At 36.3% G+C, this 18,979-nt stretch overlaps 2 protein-coding genes across 2 annotated transcripts; both read right to left on the bottom strand.

Annotated features, from left to right (window-relative positions):
- On the bottom strand, nt 4,078–5,741 carry LOC18766296 (basic form of pathogenesis-related protein 1). The gene has a single exon (XM_020569781.1). It carries the CDS (start codon nt 4,585–4,587, stop codon nt 4,102–4,104), a length of 486 nt encoding a protein of 161 aa, XP_020425370.1. The 5' UTR covers nt 4,588–5,741; the 3' UTR covers nt 4,078–4,101.
- LOC18767929 (basic form of pathogenesis-related protein 1) lies at nt 10,506–11,677 on the bottom strand. Its single transcript, XM_007198958.2, has one exon. It carries the CDS (start codon nt 11,013–11,015, stop codon nt 10,530–10,532), a length of 486 nt encoding a protein of 161 aa, XP_007199020.1. The 5' UTR covers nt 11,016–11,677; the 3' UTR covers nt 10,506–10,529.

The following is an 18,979-nucleotide window of genomic DNA, read 5'->3' as shown; positions in this document are numbered from 1 at the left end:
TCCCCGACCTTTGTTCGACGAAATTAGTTTTAGTCGCGCATAGATTGTTTGCGCGACGAAGATATTTCGTCGCGCTAGTGTTCTGCTGTTTGCGCTACGTTATTTTTTTTTCGTCGCAATAGTGATTTTTGCGCGACGAAAATATGTTCGTCGCGTAAATAGTAAATCGTAGTAGTGAATGAAACCACACTTTTCAGCTCGGTGATCCAATTTGCTTCGTTGGTGATCATGTAAGTGAACAAATACAACATAGTTGAAATTCGGGGTTCCAGGTTTGGGGTGGGAGGTATTTGGATATGGTAATGTTTGAAGTGGCGTTTGGAAATTTAGGATACTAGAGGGAATTCAATTGATGAGGTATGCTACAGAGACGATGGCTTCGCCCCAAAAAGATCGTGGCATATTGGCACCAAAGAGAGAGGCACGAACTACTTCTAATAATTGTATGTTCTTTCTTTCAACCACTTCATTCTGTTGAGGAGTGTAGGGGTATGAGCGTTGATGTATGATGTCATGATCTTGTAAGAACTGGTTAAGAGCATGGTTGAGAAATTCTCCGCCATTCTCATAAGGAAGAACATGAATTATGGCATGAAACTGAGTCTCCACCATTTGATGGAACCGTTGAAACTTGAAACTGACTTCCCCTTTAGTTTTGAGAATGGAAACCTAAGTCATGCTTGTGCAATCATCTACAAACGTAACAAACCATCGAGCTCCTATCGGGATGGCAATTTTAGCATGTCCACAGACATCAGAATGAACAAGAGAAAATGGAATTAAACTCTTGTTTGAACTTAATGGGAACGGGACACGATGGCTCTTAGCCAATTCACAAGTATCACACTGGTAACTAGAAACATCAAGACTGTAAAATAATGATGGAAACAACTTCTTATGATAACCGAACAAGACATGCACAAGATGTTTATGCCATAACCAAACTTTACCTTTCTCCCCTTCAGAACAAGTTCCACGTGTTGTGAAAGCTTGACCAACCTTGGTCTCACCATACGGTGCCCAGTCTAAGTAGTAGAGTTTGCCCCGCCGAGTACCAGAACCAATCGTCTTTCCCATGAGGATGTCCTGAAAAACACAATGATTCGCCAAAATGTTACAATACACTCCAAAGTAGTAGTAAGTTGTGCAACAGATAACAAGTTATGGTCCAAAGATGGAACAATCAATACACCCTCCATATGTAGGGAAGTAGAGAGATAGAAAGCCCTCCTCAACCATAGGGGAGGGGGTACCATTAGCATCATCCACCAAGTTGGCCAGGATCAAATGTTATGTGATTCGTAGCACCCGAGTTTGCGAATTTTTTAGAGGACATATGAAAACTAGAACCTTTGGCGGTGCGATAGAAGCACGAGTCCGAGTAGCCGAGTCAACAGGAGTGAACGCATGCTTTTGTGAGTCCACAATAAGGGAGAAAATAGTAGGGGATCCTAACATCGCAGTGGAAGTAATATTTGATATGAGTATGTGAGGAATTTGATTGGAGGAATGTGATTAGAGGAGTTTGATGTGTGAATTTGATGTAGAAATTGGATTTGAGAGGTATATGTTTAGGGATTTTGACAAGAGAATTTGAGGACTTTAGATTTGAGGGATTTGGATTTCGAGAATATAAATATGAGGAATTTGATTTACGGTTTTGAATTTGAATATGAGAAATTTGATGTAAGGGTTTAGAGACAACTTATGATCGATTGCTCTGATACCATGCTAAAATATAAATATGGTTTGAATACTTTAGGTTAAGTTTTATTCTTCTCCGTAAAGAGGTATATATAGGAGTTTACATGAGTGCTTTACAAGAAATAGATACAGTAATCAAGTAGAATACTATCTCGTAATTATACAATCATTTGTCAATTATATAAAATAAAAAAGTAAATCCCTTATTTAATCAAGAAAATAAATCTCCTTGATTAATTAACAGACTCGCGTCAACAAAGACTGTGGTGCTACCCTTCTAGTAGAAAATTTTGATATATTTCTATAAAATTTGGTCTCGTATCAAACAAACAAAAAAAAAGGGTAGATTTCTTTCCAAAGGTAAGAACTTTTTTTAATTTTTTTTAATTCAAGATTTAAAAAAAAAAAATACTCCGTTCATGAAATTTGAATCAGGAAGTCTTTAACAAGTAAAAATTATACAAACGATTATCTAAATTAATCTACTTTACGAAAAAGAAACATCAACAAGGAAAGTGACGATGACACATTAGCATATTACCGCGGAATGAGCATACAATGAGTTATAAGTACTAAAGTTTCTTAGCGCTGAATTTTTTAAAAAAATTTCTCAATAGAGAACAATACATTCTTTGAGAGTAAAAACGAACATCAGAGCTAGAAAGGGTCATCACATCAATAGTACATTGGTTCACCACATGATGTTTTACAAAAGAGAGACCCCCACCTTCACGTGAACTCCACCCAATCATTATTTAGTCCAAAATACTACTTTAATATCAACCAACAACATCCAATCTGTTCCAAGTTCCAGTCCACCATCTCAACTTCATCAGCTTGATCAAATGCCTTCCAATTCTAGTAGGGACGCTCGCCCTCATAATTACCAGGAGGATCGTAGCTGCAAATGACAAAAACCCAATTGTTGTCACACTTAGCCCTAGCACAACCAAGATGAACCGAGTTCCTCCAAACCACCTGAGTATAATTTCCACATTCATCCCCAACACATTTGTTAGCAGCTGGATTTTTTTTTCTTTCTTAGAGCACATTCACCCATTTATCATGGCAAAAGTCTAGGGGAGACAAGGGCAATTACTTTTCACGTGAATAGTATCTGCACTAGCAATTTTTTTGTTGCTTTTCCACCCATTGCCATGGCAATCGAAGGACAATTACTATTCACTTGAGATTAATTTAATTTGTATGTATGAGATTAATAATATATAAAAAAAAATTTAGGTATGTATAAAAAAATATATATATTCTCAATTTTTTGTAATTTTTCAGAATTTTTTTTAGGCAACAACTCGGGTTGTTCTTTCTTGCCGGGTTTGATTGAGTCCATGCCTTGCCTGGGTTGTTTTTACTGCTTGAGGAGCATTTCTTGGCCTGGGCAACCTTTTGACTGGGCTGGACTTAGCGCTGGAAGTGCTCTTACTCTTTTTTTTTAAATTCTCATTTTTTTTTAAATTTTATTTGAAATAATAGTGGGCTACGGTATTTTAGGAATAATGCTGAGTGAAAAGATAGGATTGTGTTTTATCAAATTTACATGGTGGGAGGGAAGATAAGGTGGGTGGGTTAATAGTGTGAGAATGTGAAGGTAAAGAGTCTCACATTGGAAAGTTAGAAAACTTTGCAATGGCTTATAAAGAGTTGGGTTACTCTCCCCATTTCCAATTAGTTTTGGGGTGGAACCTCAACTTTCTTCATGACATCAGAGCAGGTTGACCACGTGTTAAAGCCCAATGGCCACATGTGCTCCATGTCACCCAAAATGTGTTGTCCACGTGTAAGGCTTGAAAATTCGCCACACGAGTAGGGGCGTGTGAGAATGTGAAGGTAAAAAGTCCCACATTAAAAAGTTAGAAAACCTTGCAAGGACTTATAAGGATTTGGATTACTTCCCCCATTGCAAATTGGTTTTATGGTGGAATCTCAACTTCCTTCAAATAAGATAGGGAGGTGGAAATAGCAGCACTCAAAAGAAAATACGTACGGTTATTTAGCCTTAATAATGGATAATTAGTCCTTTATTAAAATTTTGGATAAACCAATTAGAATTTTGTCTAGTTGTATTTTCAAAAAGAGAGAGATTGACTATCAAAAAAAAAAAACATAAAGAGAATGAGATAATATTTCGGTTAGATTTTACAAAAATGAAATTATATTATTCTTTTCCTTTTTTTAATTTTAAATTATTCATTCTCTTGTAACCTTTCACAATATCATGTCAAGTGCTAGTCACATAAAGGAATGTTGTGAGTGTGGGAATGTATTTGTATACACCCATTACATTTTATTTTTCTAATTTCGTAAAAGAAAAAAAACACAAGACTTCTCAACAGGCCTCATGAAGGTGTGCGTGTGTGCACGCAAGCATACATACATTGTCTAGTAGGGGCGCTCGTCCTCGGGCTGGTACATGGGATCGTAGCTGCAAACCACATAGTTCTGTCCATTGTTGCACTTTGAAATGCCACATCCAACCTCAGTGGTTTTGCCCCATACCACAGCAAGGTAGTGACCGCATTCGTCTTTGACGCATTTGTTGGACTTTTCATCATAGAACTCCTTCTCGGTGACCCAATACTTGGTGGCAGCTGCGCCGCTCATGCCGTCGCCGGAGGCCAAGTTCTCACCCCAACGCCCCATCGAGTGCTCCATGGCGCAGTCACCAACTCTTTTATCCGCATATTCTTGGGCATACTGGGCCAAGGTCGTGTTCCACTTGAGGGGTTTGTTGCCGACCTCTTTACGAGCCTTGTTGTGCTCCTCGACGAAGCCATCGATCTCTTCTTTAGAAATGTTTGCAGAGACAAGAGTGAAGACCAATGCGACGCAGCAAATGGCCAAAAGAAGCTTCGTGTTGAACGCCATTTTTGTTTCTTGATATGAGAAGTTTAAGGTCTTTTCTTTGTAGTAGAGAAGGTTGGATTGTTAGATGTTGATTGAAAGGGGGCATGGGATTGTGCATATTTATAGAGACACAGGCAAGTTTGTGTCCGCAAAGAGGGTCTTCGAAAATAGGCCCTTAAAAATGGGAGGGCTGAATATTATTTTTTTGGATTCTATAGAGTGCCATAGAGGAGGGGCCAAATAAAGAAAAGAAAGAAGAGATCCATAGAAATTTGTGGTGTCAAATCTTTTGGGCGTGGAATGCGTCCACACCAAGTTTTACTCACAATAAGGGGGGAAGACAATTTTTTGGTGAGTTTCCTTTTTTTTTCCCCTTAAAAAAGTAAGTTCTTCTTTTCTGTTCTTCTTTTCTTTTCTTCTTTTCAGCTCAACTAGTTTTTTTTTTCTTTTTCTTTTTCTAATGGATAAGATGGAAAGAAGAAGTAACAGGGTAGAGCATTATTGGGTGTCTTGAGTAATATCTCTTTTGTTTTTCCTCATGACTTAGTTGGCCTCCTTTCTCCTATGCGTCTATATGCTATTGTTTAAACCTGTCTTCTGGTCCTAATCCCCTTTGTTCACTAAAAAAACTGATAAAGAAAATCACCATACTCTAGTTTTGGGTGTCACACGTTTCAAATTTAGCCATATTCTTTTTTATATGAATTCACTTTTTTTTTTTTTTCTAATGAACAATAATCTCATGTTATAATGTGCGTTTATTTATTAATATTATATCATCGGATGCAATGAATTTGTAACTCAAATAGTTAAGAGGTCCTAAGTTCGATTCCACCCTCCCTCAATATGACTTGTATAAAAAATAAAAAAATAAAAATTATATCACAAGATATAAATTTGTTGTCCACTTACATCAATTTCTAATGTTATAGTGACCAAAAAAAAAAACAAACTTTCTTCAATTTTTTATAATCTTAATGGTTTTTTGAGTTACTTGTGTCTCTACTAGTTAACTGTTACTTTTTGTTCTTTTTCTTTTTTATAGAAATATCGGCTCCAAAATCTCTGCCCTCGTCAAAGCTATTGCACATCTTCAGTTTTGGCGACCAATCTATTTCGTCGGCCATTTTGAAAATAACCAAACCAACTAACATATGCGACAAATAAACTACATCTTTCACGACCATAACATTCATCGCTGAAATGTTCAGGCGACCAAATATTTATTTCGTCGCCAAATAATTCCATGTTCGCGGGAATTTTTGGTATTTTCGCAGCAACTCACTCTCGATGGCAACCAACTTGGAGCTGTGTAGTGAAGACAAATTTAGTCGCTAAAATATTTCAGCGACAAAATTTTGTTTCGTCTCATGGTATCCTTAGCCCCGAGCTTTCAACGACGACCTTAGAGACCAAAAATATTCGTCGCTACTTATATTTGGCGATTAAATTTGGTGTTATAGTGACCATCTTGTTTCGTCACTAAAAGGGATTATCCTTGTAGTGCTTCTTTCTTTCTAGAAGCTGACAAATAGACTCTGTGCCTTCTGAAATCAAATTACCATGGGATATTTCATTAGTGTTATGAGTTTTAGGGAAAAATGTTACTTGAATGACTTTCTCAGCAGGTGATTGGTGGGGGCAAAAACTCATAAAACGGTTCAATTTCCTCCTCCTGAGTTTGACAGCATGGGGACAACTAATTATTTTCCTCTGGCGACCAGTCACTGTCTATTGGCAATCGGTCGCTGTCTATTAGAGACCGGTCGTTTTGAAGCATGTTTTCCGTGTTTGAAGAACTAAGGGGGGCGACCGGTCGCTTTCCATTGGCGACCAGTCGTTTTGAAGCTGAGTGACATCCTGTGGAAAAAAATAAAAAATGTGAGGAGGGGTGGATTCTCGATTCTCCTCTTGTGCTGCTGAAAAATATAAGACATGTTCCTGAAACACAACATCCATAGAGGTATAGATCTTCTAACTAGGAGGATGATAACACCAGTATCTTTTCTTATAAGTGCATAGCCAATGAAACCACACTTTTCAGCTCGGTGATCCAATTTGCTTCGTTGGTGATCATGTAAGTGAACAAATACAACATAGCCGAAATTCGGGGTTCCAGGTTTGGGGTGGGAGGTATTTGGATATGGTAGTGTTTGAAGTGGCGTTTGGAAATTTAGGATACTAGAGGGAGTTCAATTGATGAGGTATGCTACAGAGACGATGGCTTCGCCCCAAAAAGATCGTGGCATATTGGCACCAAAGAGAGAGGCACGAACTACTTCTAATAATTGTATGTTCTTTCTTTCAACCACTTCATTCTGTTGAGGAGTGTAGGGTATGAGCGTTGATGTATGATGTCATGATCTTGTAAGAACTGGTTAAGAGCATGGTTGAGAAATTCTCCGCCATTCTCATAAGGAAGAACATGAATTATGGCATGAAACTGAGTCTCCACCATTTGATGGAACCGTTGAAACTTGAAAGTGACTTCCCCTTTAGTTTTGAGAATGGAAACCTAAGTCATGCTTGTGCAATCATCTACAAACGTAACAAACCATCGAGCTCCTATCGGGATGGCAATTTTAGCATGTCCACAGACATCAGAATGAACAAGAGAAAATGGAATTAAACTCTTGTTTGAACTTAATGGGAACGGGACACGATGGCTCTTAGCCAATTCACAAGTATCACACTGGTAACTAGAAACTTCAAGACTGTAAAATAATGATGGAAACAACTTCTTATGATAACCGAACAAGACATGCACAAGATGTTTATGCCATAACCAAACTTTACCTTTCTCCCCTTCAGAACAAGTTCCACGTGTTGTGAAAGCTTGACCAACCTTGGTCTCACCATACGGTGCCCAGTCTAAGTACTAGAGTTTGTCCCGCCGAGTACCACAACCAATCGTCTTTCCCATGAGGATGTCCTGAAAAACACAATGATTCGCCAAAATGTTACAATACACTCCAAAGTAGTAGTAAGTTGTGCAACAGTTGTGCAACAGATAACAAGTTATGGTCCAAAGATGGAACAATCAATACAGAATCCATATGTAGGGAAGTAGAGAGAGATAGAAAGCCCTCCTCAACCATAGGGGAGGGGGTACCATTAGCATCATCCACCAAGTTGGTCGGGATCAAATGTTATGTGATTCGTAGCACCCGAGTTTGCGAATTTTTTAGAGGACGTATGAAAACTAGAACCTTTGGCGGTGCGATAGAAGCACGAGTCCGAGTAGCCGAGTCAACAGGAGTGACCGCATGCTTTGAGAGTAAACAATAAGGGAGAAAATAGTAGGGGATCCTAACATCGCAGTGGAAGTAATATTTGATATGAGTATGTGAGGAATTTGATTGGAGCTTCACGTGAACTCCACCCAATCATTATTTAGTCCAAAATACTACTTTAATATCAACCAACAACATCCAATCTGTTCCAAGTGGATTTGAGGACTTTAGATTTGAGGGATTTGGATTTCGAGAATTTAAATATGAGGAATTTGATTTGGGATTTTGGATTTGAATATGAGAAATTTGATGTAAGGGTTTAGAGACAACTTATGATCGATTGCTCTGATACCATGCTAAAATATAAATATGGTTTGAATACTTTAGGTTAAGTTTTATTCTTCTCCGTAAAGAGGTATATATAGGAGTTTACATGAGTGCTTTACAAGAAATAGATACAGTAATCAAGTAGAATACTATCTCGTAATTATACAATCATTTGTCAATTATATAAAATAAAAAAGTAAATCCCTTATTTAATCAAGAAAATAAATCTCCTTGATTAATTAACAGACTCGCGTCAACAAAGACTGTGGTGCTACCCTTCTAGTAGAAAATTTTGATATATTTCTATAAAATTTGGTCTCGTTTCAAACAAACAAAAAAAAAAGGGTAGATTTCTTTCCAAAGGTAAGAACTTTTTTTAATTTTTTTTAATTCAAGATTTAAAAAAAAAAAATACTCCGTTCATGAAATTTGAATCAGGAAGTCTTTAACAAGTAAAAATTATACAAACGATTATCTAAATTAATCTACTTTACGAAAAAGAAACATCAACAAGGAAAGTGACGATGACACATTAGCATATTACCGCGGAATGAGCATACAATGAGTTATAAGTACTAAAGTTTCTTAGCGCTGAATTTTTTAAAAAAATTTCTCAATAGAGAACAATACATTCTTTGAGAGTAAAAACGAACATCAGAGCTAGAAAGGGTCATCACATCAATAGTACATTTGTTCAGCACATGATGTTTTACAAAAGAGAGACCCCCACCTTCACGTGAACTCCACCCAATCATTATTTAGTCCAAAATACTACTTTAATATCAACCAACAACATCCAATCTGTTCCAAGTTCCAGTCCACCATCTCAACTTCATCAGCTTGATCAAATGCCTTCCAATTCTAGTAGGGACGCTCGCCCTCATAATTACCAGGAGGATCGTAGCTGCAAATGACAAAAACCCAATTGTTGTCACACTTAGCCCTAGCACAACCAAGATGAACCGAGTTCCTCCAAACCACCTGAGTATAATGCCCACATTCATCCCCAACACATTTGTTGGAGCCGTAGTTAGCAGCTGGATTTTTTTCTTTCTTAGAGCACATTCACTCATTTATCAGGGCAAAAGTTTAGGGGAGACAAGGGCAATTACTTTTTACGTGAATAGTATCTGCCCTAGCAATTTTTTTGTTGCTTTTCCACCCATTGCCATGCAATCGAAGGACAATTACTATTCACTTGAGATTAATTTAATTTGTATGTATGAGATTAATAATATATATAAAATTTCTAGGTATGTATAAAAAAATATATATATTCTCAATTTTTTGTAATTTTACAGAATTTTTTTAGGCAACAACTCGGGTTGTTCTTGCTTGCCAGGCTTGATTGAGTCCATGCCTTGCCTGGGTTGTTTTTACCGCTTGAGGAGCATTTCTTGGCCTGGGCAACCTTTTGACTGGGCTGGCTTAGCGCTGGAAGTGCTCTTACTCTTTTTTTTTTACATTCTCATTTTTTTTAATTTTATTTGAAATAATAGTGGGCTACGGTATTTTAGGAATAATGCTGAGTGAAAAGATAGGATTGTGTTTTATCAAATTTACATGGTGGGAGGGAAGATAAAGTGGGTGGGTTAATAGTGTGAGAATGTGAAGGTAAAAAGTCTCACATTGGAAAGTTAGAAAACTTTGCAATGGCTTATAAGGAGTTGGGTTACTCTCCCCAATTCCAATTAGTTTTAGGGTGGAACCTCAACTTTCTTCATGGCATCAGAGCAGGTTGACCACATGTTAAAGCCCAATGGCCACATGTGCTCCATGTCACCCAAAATGTGTTGTCCACCTGTTAGGCTTGAAAATTTGCCACACGAGTGGGGGCGTGCAAGAATGTGAAGGTAAAAAGTCCCACATTAGAAAGTTAGAAAACCTTGCAAGGGCTTATAAGGATTTGGATTACTTCCCCCATTGCAAATTGATTTTATGGTGGAATCTCACTTCCTTCAAATAAGACAGGGAGATGAAAATAGCAGCACTCAAAAAAAAATACGTACGGCTATTTAGCCTTAATAATGGATAATTAGTCCTTTATTAAAATTTTGGATAAACCAATTAGAATTTTGTCTAGTTGTATTTTCAAAAAGAGAGAGATTGACTATCAAAAAAAAAAACATAAAGAGAATGAGATAATATTTCGGTTAGATTTTACAAAAATGAAATTATATTATTCTTTTCCTTTTTTTAATTTTAAATTATTCATTCTCTTGTAACCTTTCACAATATCATGTCAAGTGCTAGTCACATAAAGGAATGTTGTGAGTGTGGGAATGTATTTGTATACACCCATTACATTTTATTTTTCTAATTTCGTAAAAGAAAAAAAACACAAGACTTCTCAACAGGCCTCATGAAGGTGTGCGTGTGTGCACGCAAGCATACATACATTGTCTAGTAGGGGCGCTCGTCCTCGGGCTGGTACATGGGATCGTAGCTGCAAACCACATAGTTCTGTCCATTGTTGCACTTTGAAATGCCACATCCAACCTCAGTGGTTTTGCCCCATACCACAGCAAGGTAGTGACCGCATTCGTCTTTGACGCATTTGTTGGACTTTTCATCATAGAACTCCTTCTCGGTGACCCAATACTTGGTGGCAGCTGCGCCGCTCATGCCGTCGCCGGAGGCCAAGTTCTCACCCCAACGCCCCATCGAGTGCTCCATGGCGCAGTCACCAACTCTTTTATCCGCATATTCTTGGGCATACTGGGCCAAGGTCGTGTTCCACTTGAGGGGTTTGTTGCCGACCTCTTTACGAGCCTTGTTGTGCTCCTCGACGAAGCCATCGATCTCTTCTTTAGAAATGTTTGCAGAGACAAGAGTGAAGACCAATGCGACGCAGCAAATGGCCAAAAGAAGCTTCGTGTTGAACGCCATTTTTGTTTCTTGATATGAGAAGTTTAAGGTCTTTTCTTTGTAGTAGAGAAGGTTGGATTGTTAGATGTTGATTGAAAGGGGGCATGGGATTGTGCATATTTATAGAGACACAGGCAAGTTTGTGTCCGCAAAGAGGGTCTTCGAAAATAGGCCCTGGAGGGCTGAATATTATTTTTTCGGATTCTATAGATTGCCGTAGAGGAGGGGCCAAATAAAGAAAAGAAAGAAGAGATCCATAGAAATTTGTGGTGTCAAATCTTTTGGGCGTGGAATGCGTCCACACCAAGTTTTACTCACAATAAGGAGGGAAGACAATTTCTTTGGTGAGTTTCCTTTTTTTTTTCCCCCTTAAAAAAGTAAGTTCTTCTTTTCTGTTCTTCTTTTCTTTTCTTCTTTTCAGCTGAACTAGTTTTTTTTTTCTTTTTCTTTTTCTAATGATAAGATGGAAAGAAGAAGTAACGGGGTAGAACATTATTGAGTGTCTTGAGTAATATGTCTTTTGTTTTTCCTTCAGTTGTGTCTGTTTTTCCTCATGACTTAGTTGGCCTCCTTTCTCCTATGCGTCTATATGCTATTGTTTAAACCTGTCTTCTGGTCCTAATCCCCTTTGTTCACTAAAATAACTGATAAGGAAAATCACCATACTCTAGTTTTTGGTGTCACCCACTATACGTTTCTAATTTAGCCATATTCTTTTTTATAAGAATTCACTCATGTTCTTTTTTTTTCTTATGAACAAACTCATGTTATAATGTGCGTTTATTTATTAATATTATATCATCGGATGCAAAGGACTTGTAACTCAAATAGTTAAAAGCATTTACTCTGCATTCGAAGTCCTAAGTTTGATTCAATCCTCCCTCAATATGGCTTGTATAAAAAAAAGAACGTACACCTTACATTTAAGTTTATGATTTTTCAAACTAAGTATAAGAAATTGAAGCGAGAAAATTAGGATTTTGGATTAGAAAATCAACTGCCAAAGGGAGAATGTGGAAGAAGAAACTGATAAGAACTGATGTCGGTGGTTTCAATATCTTTTTCCTTTTCTAATATTTAAATTCTATTTAATTGTTTGTTTTATTACTTATTTACTCTTAATGAATTAAATCATTGTGCTTGAGCATTTTAATTATTCCAAGGGTACTTTCAGGATTATTGAAAGTTTCACTTTTAAACCTTCTACCCTTATATATAATGCTACACTTACCACATTTTTATCCCACATTTCTATACCACATGATGTGGCATGTCCATATTATATGCAACATCAATTAAATCAATGAATTGTATTTTAATTCAGGCAATTAAAAAAACAAATACTGGAATAAATCATAAAAGAAAAGAAAATATTAAATAATTTTAATTGACGTGGCTGTTCACCTCAGTTGTCACATAAGAAGGTATAAAGATGTGGTATATAAATGTGATAAGAGTAACATTATTCTATCCATATATATATATATATATATAAAGTAAGAGTAATGCTACACTTACTACATTTTTATCCCACATTTCTATACTACATGATGTGGCATGTCCATATCACATGCCATATTAATTAAATCAATGAAGTGTATTTTAATAAAGAAAGTTTAATTAACAGTTTTTTTAAGTGTTAATCAATCATAAAAGAAAAATATATATTAAATAATTTTAATTGATGTGGTTGTCCACCTCATCTGCCACATAAGGTGGTATGAGAATGTGGTATACAAATGTGGTAAGAGTAGCATTATTCATAAAGTAAAAGGCAGAGAATGGTGAAACATTCAAAATACCAGAAAATGCACTTGGTTAATGCAAACATTAAGAATTGAAAATTATTAATTAAATGAGGATAATATGGTAAATTCACACTTTTTCATATTAAAAAAAATTAAAATTAAAAAAAAATCAAATAATGGATCCTATTTTTATGGAACACAACTGCTCATTATCTTTTTTAATAAAGTGGAGAGGCAAGTGTATATATAGATGAAATAAAGTGGCAGGGTAATAGTTTGATGCCGTTCAAGTTCATGGAGGGAATTTCAAAACACAAGCGTTCCAACAGGTAGCTTTGTGTTCTTCATTTTATACCTTTTTTATAATAAAAAATTCCACATTCAATTTTCCATTTTTGCTTCTTCTGTAACCCTAATGATGCTTCGCTTGAATTACAAAAAGATTTGAGAATCAGAAAATAATTTGATACATATACTGCATCTACACAGGGCAGCTGTGTTTAAAATTTGAAACCTTCTAATTTGGTTTTCACTGGCAGAAAATTCCATAAGTAATTATATAATAAAAACTAGTCTTGACAGCTGAACTGGGTTTGCCAGGAGTGAGAAACTGACCTTCTCTTCAGATTTTAACGAGTTTTGTTCTCCTTTACTGACAGTGAGCCAGTCAAGGTGAAAAGTGGAGCTCAAAATGCTCAAAAGTTCCATTTTTCAATTCACATTTCGATAAGCCTTTCCACATTGAAGGGCCAGAAGAAATGAGTGAACCTTATTGCAGAATGCTAAGGTACATTCAATCTGTAGGGATGCAGAGAAGTTAGGAGATGTTGAACATGTACTAAAGAAATTTAGGTATGCCAAATCCTTAATTATCTTGCGTCATGCTATCTGTCAATCTGTTAAGAAATTTGCTTCCCCACCTGCTGTATCTGGTGACTGAGAAATCAACATATCAAGAAAACAATTGGTAACCAATGCTGTCCTCAGCAACAGAATGACATTACAAAGTCCACTGCGCTTAGATGTGTATGATCTGTAGTTCATATATATTATCTAGGAGTGCAGTAAAAGCTTTTCGGGCATGGAATTTCAAATTTTGTGCCTTTGTTGTGAGCATGGTTCACAATTTTTTTGCAAAAAGCATGGTTCACAATTTTCAATACAAGCTTGTGCATTCTTCAGGCTGCTTATAATGTAGGAGGCCACGCCATAAGCATAGACATGATACAAAGATCCATTCTCAGATGCAGATTGCCTCATCCTGGACAAGTAATCTCTCTTTATGTAACAACTAGTTCATATTAGGACCCATTTACCTTATGGTACAGACCATATAGAAAAGTTAATTTGTTAGTATATGTTTCTACTAATTTATGATTTCAAATCTGTTCTTTTATACTTACTGAGCAATGAGCTTATTTCCCTCCAGTGGCTGCGGCTGTTGTTTTCCCCAAAAGAGATATTTAGTGATATACCCATTCTTAGCACTAATATTATAAACAAACCCTACACAATTGAATTTTTATAAACATACCCCAAAAAAAAACTTAAAAAATGACAGCTAGCCTTATTGAATTTAATATTGATTATTAAATTACTTTGATGCCCTATTAAGTGTTTTGGGTATTTTTTATGATATTTTGGGGTTGGGCTTGTTTTAAGAAATTGATGACAATTTTGTAATTTATAAAAAGTTAAAAGCTTTTTTGTTATGTTGTAAATGGACTTTGGATGTGTTTTTAAAGTCTATTTCATATAAGGTATTTTTATAATTTGGGCTCCTATATTGGGTATAATATCTCCCAAAACAAAATTCAAGGTTGGAGATGCAGAAAAGCGTATGCAATAGAGCATCCTGAACCTCATTTGGATTTTGTACTCTGTTCAGGAAGTGATTCTGACCCTGCGGTACACACCTATGTCCTTACTGTTTGTACATGATGTCTTTCTACTAAAGCAGCATAAGCTTGTATTAGATACAAAACAATGTTTTAGAGTGTTATCCAGAGTACATAATTATTTTTTGTGGAAAAATTTCGCTCGCGAATCAAAATCCCGACAAGCTGAAATGTACCAACATGATGAGAATATTATTTAAATGAAAATTTGAACTTGATTTTTAAATGCAACCTTTTTTGAAGTTCATGATTTGGAAATCATGCTCACTAATAGAAGGCTGGGACTCTGGCCATAGACTTGAAGCTTCTCTAAATGATTTTACCCTCTAAGATTATGCTTGCAGCCATGATACAAATTTCCTTGTGACTATATGAGTTACAAAATGATATCAAAGTTTTCCATTGCTCAAACAACACTAATGAATCAGTGATGTTTCAATTGGACTCACAACTGTAATCATACACTTGCATCTGACAGTTATGGGATTATATTCAGGGAGTTTCATTAATATACCCAAAATAGGGGTTGAAATTATATAAAAAAATCCCCCATATGAAATGCACTTTAGAAACACACACAAAACTCATTTACTACATAAGAAATTGGTGTTTAAGTTTCTATAAATTACGTGATTGTCATTGATCAACTTAAAAAAATTTAAATAGCACCCAAAACAAACCCAACCCAATTTTTTTATAAAAAAAACCAAACAATTCATTACAAACAAAACGTCTTGAAAACCATAGCTTCATTAATGTGTCATGTTGATTAATGAATGTAATATTCCACACCTTTACTGTCATGTTGATTAATGGCTGTAATGTTCCAGTCTAGGGTAATAACACTGCTATTTTCCTATGACATCCTATTTCTAATGCATGTCTGCCCCTGTAATGTTCCAGTCCAGGGTAATAACACTTCTAGTTTCCTATGACATCCTATTTCTAATGCATGTATACCTTTGTAATATTCCAGTCCAGGGTAATAACACTTCTAGTTTCCTATGACATTCTATTTCTAATGCATGTATACCTTTGTAATGTTCCAATCTAGGGTAATAACATTGCCAGTTTACTGTCATGTTGACTAATGGCTGTAATGTTCCAGTCTAGGGTAATAACACTGCTAGTTTCCTATAAAATCCTATTTCTAATGCATGTCTACCCCCTGTAATGTTCCAGTCTAGGGTAATAACACTGCTAGTTTCCTATGACATCCTATTTCTAATGCATATCTACCCCTGTAATGTTTCAGTCTAGGGTAATAACACTGCTAGTTTCATATGACATCCTGTTTCTAATGCATTTCTACCCATGTAATGTTCCAGTCTAGGGTAATAACACTGCTAGTTTACTATTATGTCATAGAAGTACATTGTTAATACTCTGTAATAGAAGTACATTGTTAATACTCTGTCATAAAATAAGATCCATAACTGAAATAGTAATAAAAGATAAATCGATCATAAAATCTTAAAATACATTTCGAAAATCAACTAAAATTCAAAGAGAAACACATAATTGAAGCAAAAGATCAAAAATCTCAAGTCCAAACCAAACAACGACGACGACAATGACGACGATGACGACGACGACGACGTGGCGAAGAGGAGTAGAGCTCGAAGATGAGGAGTAGAGCTAAGAGCATTTGATCAAGGTTCGTTCGAGGTCTTGAACAATCTGAAAAGAAAAAAATAATAAATAGAAGCACGATTTAGAACAAGAAATCGAAGGTGAAATATTGAAAATCGTAGATTAAAGATGAAGAATATAGTTGGACTTGAGACTGAGCTTCAATGGATGCTCCTCTTGCTCCAACACCAGAGAAAGCACCAACAAGAAAGGAGAAAATAAATCTGATTTGGTTTTTTGGCAGATCTGGGTTTTTGGCAGATCTGTACAAATATGTTTTTTCGGCAGATCTGGGAAGATCTGATTTTTCTCTCTCAAATCCATAATACAAGGGCAATATAGGTATTTAACACACACGAATAAACTAAAAAACAGCTATTAAATTGAAAATTTTGAGAACTGTCAATTTTTGGGTTTTTTTGAGGTGTGTTTATAGTTTTTAAATAGTATATGGTTTCTTTATAAGACTATTCTAAAATTGGGTATATAACTAAATTTCTATTATATTCAAAGCCAAAATCCTGCTCTTTTAATCCCCAAATCTTTTGTTGATGAAATTACACTCGTATCCGTTCAAATTTTAAATCAAGTTTAAATAGAAAAACAACCCACCATCATGATAGGACCCGATCCAAATTCCGCTTTGGAATCCGAGTCAGACCCTGTGCGTGTCCGACACCTGGCAAATGTCGGGCACAAAAAATAAATGCGCCAGCTGCATTTATGGATCTCATGAACAGAGTGTTTCGACGTTACTTGGATCGCTTTGTGATTGTGTTCATAGATGACATTCTGGTGTATTCAAAGAGTCAGAAGGCACATATGAAGCATTTAAACCTTGTGTTGAGAACTCTGAGAAGGAGGCAACTTAGAAGTCGCTCTGATGTTTTGCCCTCGATTGACATTTAAACTCTTGGAATGTATATATACATATGCTGGCAGTTGGTTGTATATATGTATACTTGTTTGGCAGGTGAAAATATTTTGGTATTGAGCCAGTTACAAGGGAAACTCTACCGGTTTTTCGGTAGAGGTCAACCTTGTTATTTTATCAAGGAAAGAAGTTGTATTCCGTAGTCCCGGACTACCTGAAGTAACGTTTTATGGCGAACGCCGAGTGCTTCCATCTTGCCTCATTTCAGCGATGACGGCAAAACGGTTGCTGAGAAAAGGGTGCTCAGGATATATAGCACATGTCATTGATACTAGAGATAATGGGCTGCGATTGGAAGATATTCCAGTCGTACAGGACTTTCCAGATGTATTTCCTGAGGATCTTCCTGGATTACCTCCTCATCGGGAGATTGAGTTTGTTATTGAACTCGCTCCAGGAACAAATCCTATATCGCAAGCACCATACAGAATGGCACCAGCAGAGTTGAGGGAATTAAAGACTCAGTTGCAGGAGCTGGTAGATAAGGGTTTCATCCGCCCTAGTTTTTCTCCATGGGGTGCTCCAGTGTTATTTGTGAAGAAAAAGGATGGCACCATGAGGTTATGCATTGATTACAGACAGCTGAACAAGATCACAGTGCGGAATAGATATCCCTTGCCTCGCATTGATGACTTGTTTGATCAGCTGAAGGGTGCCAAGGTCTTTTCTAAAATTGACCTGAGGTCTGGATATCATCAATTACGGGTTAGAGAAGAGGATGTGCCTAAAACAGCGTTTCGAACGAGGTATGGGCACTATGAGATAATTTAGTCAAAGAGTAAAATTGTCTTTCCGCATAATAAATTACTAATTAAATATGAATTTTAGGTTTGGGTCATTACACATCATGGCCTGCAATGGCCATGGAGCTGGCCAAGCACGAAATATCCTGAGTTATTTACACCCTTTTCATACATATATATGCTGAAACTACCAGATAATATCACCATCCAACAAATGATGCAAGTTGTCAACTGTTCATGATACTTAGTAAAAGGGTGGAGGTAGATTAAAATATATGTTGAAGATGAGCACAGCAAATAGGAAGTTTGAAAATTGAGAAAACATAATTCAAAGGTTGGCGAAAGCTTATTAAAAGAGAACTTCCAAAAAGTTATAAAGAAGGCACAGTCTGCTACAAAGTAAATATGTACAAAGGGCTAAAGCTATTCCATTCCAATTGAGTGATAACAAGTTATAACGCTGGCATCTATTTGGAAAACAAACTGAAACTTTCAAACTTGCTAGAGAACCAACCTGCTCAGAAAGTAGATTATTATTGAACTCCGTAATCTTCTTGAGGATCCCATCAAACTGAGCCACGTCAAAAGCAAGCATTCCTTTCTGGAAACAAAATCATTCAAAGAAAAAGATAATATCACACTGATATAACAAATGCCCAAATTTCTTGAGAGACATGAAGAACAAAACCAAAAACACCAAAACAAGTACAAATGCCAAATTTGGGAACCCATCAAGGAAAATAATTGATCTTGAAATAATGAATTCCAGGTAGAACTATGACTACCAGTAGTACAATCTAAGAATAAAGCATTCACAATGCTGACTAAACTCCATTAAGTTTCAATCCCAACTACTCAGCATCAGCTATAGAAAAATTAAGGGTATAAGAAAATTTGATGACGGTACACAACCTCTGATCTTTTTCCTCTTTTTTCCTTTTCTTTTCTTTGAAGGGGAAAAAAACTTCTAGCCTGAAACTAACTATGTAGTCAGAGAAATTTGCAATATCTATCCAACTATGCACATATA

Source organism: Prunus persica, chromosome G8 (genome assembly GCF_000346465.2).
Source record: "Prunus persica cultivar Lovell chromosome G8, Prunus_persica_NCBIv2, whole genome shotgun sequence".
Taxonomy (NCBI): domain Eukaryota; kingdom Viridiplantae; phylum Streptophyta; class Magnoliopsida; order Rosales; family Rosaceae; genus Prunus; species Prunus persica.
The sequence above is the reverse complement of the archived record's forward strand: the minus strand, read 5'-3'. Positions and strand labels throughout refer to the sequence as shown.